The following is a 10,692-nucleotide window of genomic DNA, read 5'->3' as shown; positions in this document are numbered from 1 at the left end:
ATGTTAATTGTTCTCTTTTTCTCTCGTTGTTAGACTGCATTATGGCATTCTTTCTCCAAAATAGGACGACTTACAGTCAATGCATTAGATTAACACATTAAATGACCAGATTGTTCCCCCTTGTGGTTGATTTGACAAATAAATACTGAAAGATTTTCCTCCTTTCTCGTCATCAGACACTATGGCATCCGTTCATGCTCTCTCCAAGGCAAACATCAACTTCTCTCTGGCTATGCTCAGACAGCTGAGTGAGGATGACAGAACTGCAAACATCTTCTTCTCTCCGTTCAGCATCTCTTCAGCTCTGGCTATGGTGTTGCTGGGAGCCAGAGGAGACACAGCCACACAGATGGCTGAGGTACAACTCACATTCTTTAAGAGTTTCTGATCTTGGAAACCAAAGTTATGAAACGTCCCTGATATTAACAGTGTCTGTGTAACACTGTTCGTATTCTGTTTACAGTGCTTGAAGATGCAGGACTGTCAGGAGGAAGTTCACACTCTGTTCCAACAACTGCTGGAGGAGCTGAACAAGTCGAGTTCTGGGTTTCTGCTGAGTGTTGCTAACAGGCTGTATGGAGAGCAGTCTTTCCTCTTCCTTCAGGTCAGCATTTCATGAAACTCTGATATGTTTTACTGGACCCCTGACTCTGAGTCACTGGAGACCCAGTAAACTACTGATTCATCTCCACACAGTGACTTAATCACTTATAGATGATGTCATGAGTTTTCAGGAGTTCCTAGAACAAACCAACAGCTGCTACAATGCAGAACTTGAGTCTGTGGACTTCAGAAACAAATACGAGGAAGCCAGGATCCAGATCAACAGCTGGGTGGAGAAGCAGACCCAAGGTGGATCTCACTCACACACCATCAGCTCTGACGCTCTCCAAAACAATGATAAAATGTTTTATTCATTCAATGTTTCATCAATGTTTTTACCAGGAAAAATCAAAGATGTCCTCTCTGAAGGGACTTTGAGCACAGAAACCACTCTGGTGTTGGTCAACGCAATCTACTTCATGGGAAGCTGGGATATACCGTTCTTGAATTCTGACACACACGATGCTCAATTTAAACTCACCATGGTAAAACCAGCAAAATATATATTTATAAAGCAAAAACTAATTAAAAAAAAAAAAAACAGAAATGCGACAACATATCTTTGTTTTTGCTAGTTTCGCTCAAAGTCTGTGAAGATGATGAAGCAGAAAAGTGTCTTCCGGCTTGGTTTTGTTCAAGAAGTCAACTGCCAGGTAATTAAATACACACGTAATCATCTGAAAATCATTTGAAAGGACTTTATTTTTAACATCATTATTAATCCAAAATATTTTGTATTTCATGCCCAAAACTCTCTGCTGTACAGATCCTGGAGATGCCTTACAAGGAGAACGAACTGAGCATGCTCATCTTTTTACCCAAGCAGGGAGGTCTAAAAAAGGTAAGACGAGTCTGAAAACATTAAAATAGTTAGAGGAAACCTACGTTTTAATATTTACGGTTTCATCCTTTTAGCTGGAGAAACATTTGACCTATGAGAAATTCACAGAGTGGACTCATCCAGACAAAATGCCTCATACTTATGTTAAAGTAAGAGTGCCTCGATTCAAGCTGGAGGAGACGTATGACCTGAACAGAGTCCTGACCAGCATGGGCATGGTGGAGGCTTTTGATCGCATGAGATGCAACTTCTCCGGTGAGACGCATAGAACAAAATGTTGAAACTCTTTAGAAAAACTACAATTTTTATTGTATTTTATTATTGTTTCTGGACATTTTCTAATTAGTTTCCCCCTTTTTTTAAATCTTTTTTTTCCAGGTATGTCTGGAACCAAAGATCTGTTTCTGTCTCAGGTTACCCACAAGGCTTTTGTGGAGGTGAATGAGGAGGGAACGGAAGCAGCTGCTGCCACTGCTGCTTGTTTGTGCGGCGCCTCTATAGCCATGCTTTGGAGACGGACTCCCACCTTCACCGCAGACCACCCCTTCCTCTTCTTCATCCGCCACAACTCCAGCATGACTCTTCTTTTTGCTGGACGCTTTTGCTCTCCTGGGTTAGAGCTGTGAGGCCGAGATGAAATTTACTGAAGAAAGTCTATTAGTCGTATCCCCAAATACTGTACATCTAGAGAGGTTTATGTTACAATGATAAAATTACCTAAGAATCAGCACTTTTGCAGCTCCACTCAAATTTACACACTATACATGTGAAGATTGAATGTTTTTTTTCTATTTAATTAAATAAGCATATATATATTTTAAAGGTAAAATTGAAACATATTTCTAAACCAGTGCTTTAAATGTATTACCATTTTATCTTCTAAAGATTTCCTTGATTTACATTTAGTAATTTAAAAGTTTTTATGTGGGGATTATAAAAAATATTAACTAAAAATTTGCATTTTTGATCTTGAATTGCTATTCATATAAAGTATTTAAAAAAATACAATAATCCAAAGTGTGGTTCTTAAAATGACTGAAGATTATCACACTAAAACAGAGAAAACAGAACATCAATAAGAAAATATTCAAAACATTAATTTATGGGTGGTTTAAAGGCGATGGATAACTGGATTGATTGGTGGACAAACAGAACAATGGATGGATGGTCGGTTAAGACAAGTTATTAAAAATGATCAATAAATTTGCCTGTCTTGTTGTTTTAATAAATATATTTGTATTTTAAGTTTAGGGATGGCTGTCACTGCCAAATTCCTGATTTGGTTGGATTTTTATTAAAAAGATCAACATTTATTTGATTAAAAACATTTTTTTGTCTTAAATGTCAATTTAAAAACTAAATGTGTTTTGCAATTAAATAAAGTTTTCACTTAACAGATGGTCAAAACTGAAAGTTTCTTCATAAAATCAGGAATTCCAAGATTAATCAACTAAAATGAATCCAATAATTTATTGACTAGCTGCGTTTCCTAAATTAAGATCACTTTGAATGCTCAAACCCAGACATCGACAGTAGTAAGGGCCTGAACTCCTCCAGGCTTGGACTCTAGTGTTCATTAACAGCGGATGATGTGAGACTATGATCAGAAATGTTTGGAGAGAGAAGCCAAGTGATGTTAGACAGGTTGACATTTCATCCTATAAACAGAAACATTTATTTAAAGTAAAATACACAAAAAAATTGAGGCGGTCAATAGAAAGACCCAGAATTTGAGGCATTTTTCTGACCCATTTGTGATCTTGAACCTATAATTATTCATTCAAAGTACCACACTGCAGGTTTTACCCAAATGCCCAAGAAAGAATCTAATTTTATCAAGTGCATTTAGCTTTTTTTTTTTAGATTAGAGCTGTAAGATGGTGTAGTGGTTTGCTCTTTCACCCCACATTAAGGCTCTGGTTTAAACCCCCTCTGGGTTCTTGCTGTGGAGTTTGTATGTTCTCTTTAACATACATGTTGTGTGGGTTTTCTCTGAAATCCCTCAGTCTAAAAACATTCTTCATAGGTTGATTGGTTTTTCTAAATTATCTCTGGGTGTAAATGGGAGTGTGTGGCCCTCTGATAGCCTTGCAGCTTGTTCTGGGTGTACAACACTTTTGCCAAGTGACTGGGATAGGCTCCAGCAACCCCAAAAGGGATATGGTTGGTTATGAAGATGGATGGAAGTTTGAGATTTGGAGTTTCGTCTCATTAGGAGCCAAGAAGCTATAATGCATTGGTCTAAAGGGACAAAACAGTTATTTGTTTTATTTTTATTAAAGATGTGTTACGGCCCCAATTTACTCCATCTAGTGGTCCGAAAAAGAAGCAACACAAAAGTGATGAGGCTCCATCTCCCCTCTGTCTCAAAGGCCAGAACACATAAGGCAGATTAACAAATTTATTGGATGGAAAACAACATACCGGTAGTTATTATTGGCTTCAGAGTGGACCAAGGGCAAAATAATAACCAAAACAAGACCCACTTAAGAAAACCCTAATCTTACCTGCAAAAATAAAATAAACCAAAAGACAATAACTAACCTCCTTAACACGACTAAGCCAGGAGAAAACATGGGTCAAAGAAAATAGCAGTCCAACTCCAACATTCACATCTAGCTTTGGGAAAGGTGGGAGATGTAAAATGAGTCTCCTTCAGTCTTCTTCCTGGAGAGGCCTTTTGTAGTAGGCGGTTATTCTGGCAGGCAATCCATGCTTGAAACTGGAACACCAGACCAATCATATTCCAGCACCTGAAAACTTCTGGAGCACATACTCAAAAAGGAAACAAAAAGAAAACGTCTTGGGACGTAACAGATGTTAAGAGTAAGACCATCCTCACGACATGACAAAAGTCATTTGGAAGTTAATTTTTATGGCAGGCACAACTACAAAGAGTGGTCAGTAGGGTGAGAAGTTATATTCTAATAAGCTAAGTGCTTGTTTGAAACCATTAGTTTTTTTATTTATCGTCATTCATTTAAATGGTTCTGTACCTTTTTTGGAACATATCAAATTTTGCTTACTTTGTAAAATCAAACATTTCAGTCTTTTTCCATCATGGAAATAGATTTGAAATGAACTCTCACTGCTTTCGACGGTTTTTAGATTTCTCTTTTCTTCTTAATAACCGTTTGAAAAACAAACTACAGGAATAGTGCTGCTAAACATTTTATTCAGGGACGAAGGCTCTGAAGTGCTGCTATGGTTGGACAGATTGATTCATGGTGGTTGTTTCAGGCACTTCAGAAAGTCAGCACCGTACGGATACTGCAAGACAGAAAAACAAGGGAGAAAACACGTCAGACAGTGAGGACACTTTATGAAAGATTAATAGTAAGTCAATGTACAGATGCAGCGGTGTGGTGATTTAATATCTGAACTTTGGCGTTGAAGACGTTTCGTGTAAACCAATCAGGGACTCAGCTTTGCCCCGTGGCTTGTTGACGATCAGTGGGTGGAGATCAGGGAGGTGAAGTTAACTGTTCTTGTCATGGACTCTGTGATCATTTTAAAAGTAATTTTAAAGTAAAAACATCCTCCAATTCTACTTTTATTTTTCCCTCCTCTGACTAATCCGAGACATTAAGTCTTCAAACTGGGTCACAGAGACAGAAGTACCGCTGAAAGTGCCCTTCATTCAGATGCTGCTCCTGCAGTAGATGGTGAACTTCTCTGTTTTGGGACATATACAGTAAATGATTCATGTGGCGATGAGACAAAAAACTTGTGATGGTAGCTCCTCAGACAAACTAGATGCACTAGGAGCATCTAGTTCATGAATGCATTTTTGGATAAGCGTTGAATAGTGAAATTTACGCCCATCGAAAAAGGTGCAAATCACGTTCGGTGAGAGCGTAGCAAGAGACTTTCCAATGAAGTGCAATCCCCACCTCTTTCCGGCATGCATGAGCTCAAACCCTTCATTGATTTTCTCGAAGGGCAGAGTGTGAGTCACGAACTCGTCCACCTTCAGCTTCTTCTCCAAGTACTCCTCAACCAGTTTAGGAACACTCTCTACACTCTTCCAACCTGCAAAGAATATAAAACCCACATCATCAACTAAAGTATTGATATCTGTACAACCGGAAGTCGTGCAACAGAGTAAAAACCCTCACCTCCAAAGGCTGTGCCTTTCCAAACGCGGCCGGTCACCAGCTGGAAGGGCCTGGTGGAGATCTCCTGACCGGCTCCGGCCACGCCGATGATGACACTTTGACCCCAGCCTTTGTGGCACGCCTCTAAAGCAGCTCTCTGAGATAACAAACTGTTTATATACCTCCTCCCAGCGTTTCCTTATGAATATTTCCTCATAAACCAGCAACACTTTAAACAAACACGCTTAATCAGTTGACTCTATTATTAGTAACTGCTTATCTCTAGAAAATGAACAATGAAAGCTCACCATGATTTGGACGTTTCCAATGCACTCGAATGAGTAGTCGACGCCACCATCGGTCATTTCCACCAGAACCTCCTGGATGGGCTTGCTGTGGTCCTTCGGGTTCACAAACTCGGTTGCTCCAAAGTCCTTGGCTTTCTCAAACTTCTCCGGGTTGATGTCGACCCCAATGATCCTGGTGGCCCCGGCAACTTTGCAGCCCATAATAGCGGCCAGGCCGACGGCTCCAAGCCCAAAAACGGCGCACGTCGAACCGGGCTCCACCTGCGACGGCACAAAGGACCCATGAAGGCAAAATGTGATTTCTAAAGAGGAATGGAGTCCCTCAACTGATAGATCACCTTGGCAGTGTTGAGAGCTGCTCCATAACCAGTGGAAATGCCACACCCAAGAAGGCAGACTTTATCCATCGGTGCCTTCTCGTTAACTTTGGCCAGAGAGATGTCCGCCACTACGGTGTACTCGGAAAAGGTGCTGGTCCCCATGAAGTGAAAGATCTGCTTTCCCTTGCAGGTGAATCGAGAAGTCTTGTCAGGAAGAAGACCCTGACCCTGGGTGACCCTGCAGAATGGGAGCAAAGAGACTTAGCGGTTTACATTTTCAAATGTGAGGAAATTCCTCAAACATCCACAACACTCACCGGATCTTTTGGCAGAGGTTCGTCTTGGGGTTTTTGCAGAACTTGCATTCACCACATTGTGGTACGTACAACGGGATGACTGTATCACCTATGTGGGGGAATAAGATGGTATGCTTTAGTTAAGATATTTTAAGTATTAATGTTTCAGCTAATTGCTGCTCACCTGGCTTGAATGAAGTGACCCCCTCACCAACGCTCTCCACTGTTCCAGCCCCCTCGTGTCCCAGGATGACGGGGAAAAGCCCCTCGGGGTCGCTGCCACTCAGAGTGTAGGCATCCGTGTGACACACCCCTGTAGCAAAGAGCTGAGAAAGACAAATTCATTGAAATCTAAACAACTTTAAGTCACTTAGTAGTGATAAAATGCCTGTACCATCCTAATTTTGCATTTAATTGCATGCTTTGTTCTTTTTGTTTTAGATAAAACCAGATACAGTGAACTCAACAAACTGTTACATCCATCCTCTATTCCTGTTTAGTTCCAAGTAACAAATCTAGCGTTTTTAGATAAGACTTTTAATGTAAATGTTAGGTCATATTAAAAGCAAAACCCAAATGTTAAAGGAGGTGGATCTGAATATCAAAGCTGATTTACCTTGATGCGAACTTCATGGGCCTTAGGTGGAGCAACTTCTACCTCCTCGATAGAAAGAGGCTTTCCAGCCTCCCAGGCAACAGCAGCCTTACATTTAATAACCTGAGGAAAAGATAAAACTGTCATGCCATGTATTTTTTTATCTGAGGTGGAACTTTTATGTTTTACAAAAATCGGTGATTCTAATGCTTTTCTGCATTTTCCAAAGCTCATATAACACATCTGTTAAACCAGACATGTCCAAAGTCTGGCCCGTGGGCCAAAAGTCAAATGCGATAGACTAAATTATGTTTCAACTTGTTTTCTCCTGATTTTTGTTGATCTTTCAAGTAAACGACCGTAAAGCAACAAAAAGACTCTCCAACTATGATGCGAGGCCATACAAGCTCCAGTTTTTTTTATAATTTAAGTTCCAGTTCATTATCTAAAATAACATTTAGGTATAGTTAGGTAAATTTTTGGGTTAATAATTATTATTTTTTCTTTATTCAAAGATTTATATATATCAATCCAGTCACATTGTTTTACTTTAAAATCAATTCTTTATCATTCTAAATAAACACACACACACACACACACACACATATATATTTTTTTTAATTATTAATAGTATTTATTATTGTAAATAATCGCATATTTAAATATGCTCATTAATATAAATATACATATTTTAAAAAAAATCATAAAATCTTATTATTTTTCTATGAAATAACATGTTAGTTAGAAAAAAAACTTGATCTACCAGATTAAAAAAAATATATGTAAGAAATTAGTGCATGGTCAAACTTAATGACTAAAAGGTGGATTAAAAAGTTGAAAAAAGTTTGAATTACAAGTATAAAAGCTTCAACTTTGTCATATCACCGCGTAAATGTGCGCTTGCGCGAGAGCTGCAGAATATTTTAGTGCAATCCGGACCGGAGTAATCCAGATTCATTTGACATTTTTATATTGTTTCACCCCAAAGATTTGTCATTAGCCCCACAACTCCAGCGCTACAATTAGCATTATTAATCGTTAAATCTGAATCAATATGCATTTTCTCCGCGAAATGCAAGGGTCTGGGCAAACTTTAAACCTGCAGAATCCGGTTGCAGCTCACCCATCAAACCCACGGTTCTGTGCAGAACAGGAGGTGTGTGGAGGGAGAACTTCTTTGTTGGATTTATGTAAAAAAACTGCAATGAAACTGTTCGGGTCAACTAGCTGAACAAGAAGGTTTCCGTCTTATTCCTGCACATTCACATTATATTAACGGAAGAAGAGCAAAAATCAAAAGGTTCTTGCAAAGTTTGTGGAAACTTACTTTGCCTGCTGTCTCCATGTTGGTTCCTTCCAGGGCAAAAAGGGGGCGGGTCTACGAGCATGTCTACGAGCGGACCTTGGACTTACGTACGAACTTCAAATCTCGACCAATCGCACGCAAGAAAGCAAAGCGTAAGCGTCAACGTCATCACGTCGTTGAAAATCGTAAGGAAAAACTAGATACGGCTGGAAAAGGTGAGTGTTTAATACAAATACAAACACAAAAACAAAAAACAAAAACGTATTTTGATTTGGTTAATTTATTGGCATCCAACCATAATATGATTCTAAAATAAGCAGATTTATTTGGCACAAAAAGTAAAAGAAAAAAAAGGACACAGTTTGTGTCTGCATTAATTTACTATTTAAGAAAAAAAATCTAACTATTAACTTTGGAAAAATATTAAAGATCGTAGTTTCTTTTCTTCCTTTTTTTTCTAAACAAAGATGCTAGATTTGGAGGACATTTTACATCCCAACCATCAAATTTTAAATGTTTCACAAATCAAATGCCAAACACTTTATAAGTACATTTACTTCCCCTGATGCCAAATCTATAAAAACTAAGAAAAAAATGCTTGAAAATAGTATTAAAATTACAAAATAAGTCTGGCTTACCCCCTAAAAGGCCATTAATATTTCCCTTGTCTACCCTTCTAATGTCAAAATTAAATCTTAACATCACATTTAAAATTCACCTTTTGGCATTAATTATTTTTTCAGTGGTTATCTTGTAGCATTTTTTAAGTAAACAAAATATTTCCAATAATAAGTAGCATTAATTGAATATGTATCACACTGCATGCACACAGCCCTGTTACCATAGCCTTTTTAGCATGGTAGAAGAAGAATCTGGCAGAGAATCACAATATGCTGGACTGAACATCATCAAAAACTTTTCCAAAAGTATGGTTGAAGAAATGGATATCTTCTCTTATATTTGTCATAATTTTTCAACATAATCTAAGATTAAATGTCTCACTCTCCCCCATGAAATCCTGCTGTGTGTATAATCCAAATAAGACAATTATTTTTATTTTTGAAAGCTTATGTACATAAGTCTTTGTTATCTGTAACATCTAGATTCCACTTCCAAGAGAAATATACTAAAGTACAAATTTGCAGTTCTGTTTCCTGCAAATGTGATTACAGTGTGCAGCAAGTTATGTTAACAACAGATATATAATAAAAACTGCACAAATGTCTGTAAGCTGAGCTAATCAAGCCTTTGACAGTATATTACTATTATAGATGAATATATAATCAGAAATGACTTGTGAAGCCCAAGTGTCCTTTAACTTCGGAATGACCCCCCCAAAAAAGAATACCTACACATCTAGGTAGATATCATACCCTAAACACAATTTACTCCTTTTTTTTGCGTATACATTAGTTTCCAACATAACAGCACCTGTTTGTGAAAAGACCATAGACTGTAAAAATTAAAAGTTATTCTATATACAGTCTATGGAAAAGACGATAGTTTTACCGGAAGTTTATTAACAGAGAAATCACCTGACCCCCGCGCGCGCTCCAAACAGGAAGTAGCCACTGGCTCCAACACACGTGTCTATGCTTCTAGAAATTATAGTTAAAAGTCACATTGACTGGGACTTAAACAGTCAATGAAACAGTCAAGAATAGCCAGTCACTCACAGGAAGCGACCATTTAGGTTCACACCGTCAGAGTCATGAGAGAGCAGCAACACCTTTTTAGGCAAAACCCAATGGGGGAAATGTAAATATAAAAAGAACCATGCTTCTTGAAAATACAATTCATGTATTCTTAACAATTTATTGTAATGGATTTTAACAATGTGGACGAAACAGTCATGTATGTGTTATACATGGTCTTCTATTTATTATATTTTTATCGCCATGCGTTATCACGTCAGGATGGCCGAGCGGTCTAAGGCGCTGCGTTCAGGTCGCAGTCTCCCCTGGAGGCGTGGGTTCGAATCCCACTTCTGACAAAAACTTTTTTCATTAACAACGAGTTATTTGATTGACGTTGAGAATACATTGACTTTTTTTCTTTGTCTTTGCTATAAAAATGTGCTAAAAATCACCAGAACAACATTTCAGTAAACAACACAAAGCTCAACAGCTGGCAATAAAAGGGATTTAGCCACCAACTTGAACATCAAAATTAATGTAAATATGTCTTTAAATAATGCATTTTTAAAATTAGCTCTTCAAGCAAGTGGAAACAATATCTGAGTAATTAATGTCTTAGTCGAATGCTTGAAAATGTAATAACATTATTGTTTAGATGCATAGTGACTGACGGCATTCAGATCAGAGTC

At 38.1% G+C, this 10,692-nt stretch overlaps 2 protein-coding genes and 1 non-coding gene across 3 annotated transcripts in view; 2 read left to right on the top strand and 1 right to left on the bottom strand.

The window, feature by feature from the left end:
• The window catches only part of LOC112151312 (leukocyte elastase inhibitor), a 4,808-nt gene extending 2,637 nt beyond the window's left edge, over positions 1–2,171 (top strand). The window contains exons 4-11 of the mRNA XM_036217356.1: positions 177–358; positions 464–604; positions 735–852; positions 946–1,088; positions 1,179–1,256; positions 1,370–1,444; positions 1,519–1,699; positions 1,823–2,171. Of these exons, the coding sequence (XP_036073249.1) occupies positions 182–358; positions 464–604; positions 735–852; positions 946–1,088; positions 1,179–1,256; positions 1,370–1,444; positions 1,519–1,699; positions 1,823–2,070 (1,161 nt within the window). The 5' untranslated portion in view covers positions 177–181 and the 3' untranslated portion in view covers positions 2,071–2,171. The remainder of the gene's footprint in view (positions 1–176; positions 359–463; positions 605–734; positions 853–945; positions 1,089–1,178; positions 1,257–1,369; positions 1,445–1,518; positions 1,700–1,822) is intronic.
• A 1,660-nt stretch (positions 2,172–3,831) lies between these two features.
• On the bottom strand, positions 3,832–8,525 carry LOC112151518 (alcohol dehydrogenase class-3). Its single transcript, XM_024280489.2, has 9 exons — positions 8,388–8,525; positions 7,082–7,183; positions 6,650–6,791; positions 6,487–6,574; positions 6,188–6,407; positions 5,850–6,110; positions 5,563–5,698; positions 5,338–5,476; positions 3,832–4,714 (listed from the first exon to the last, which is right to left on the bottom strand). The coding sequence occupies exons 1-9, from the start codon at positions 8,403–8,405 to the stop codon at positions 4,690–4,692; spliced, it is 1,131 nt and encodes a 376-aa protein (XP_024136257.1). The 5' UTR covers positions 8,406–8,525; the 3' UTR covers positions 3,832–4,689.
• Positions 8,526–10,276: 1,751 nt separating this feature from the next.
• On the top strand, positions 10,277–10,359 carry trnal-cag. Its single transcript has one exon. It is a non-coding gene; the product is annotated as a tRNA-Leu (tRNA).
• Positions 10,360–10,692: the final 333 nt, after the last annotated feature.

This window comes from Oryzias melastigma, linkage group LG20 (assembly GCF_002922805.2).
Source record: "Oryzias melastigma strain HK-1 linkage group LG20, ASM292280v2, whole genome shotgun sequence".
In the NCBI taxonomy this organism is placed as follows: Eukaryota; Metazoa; Chordata; class Actinopteri; order Beloniformes; family Adrianichthyidae; genus Oryzias; species Oryzias melastigma.
This window is presented reverse-complemented; position numbering and strand designations above follow the sequence as displayed.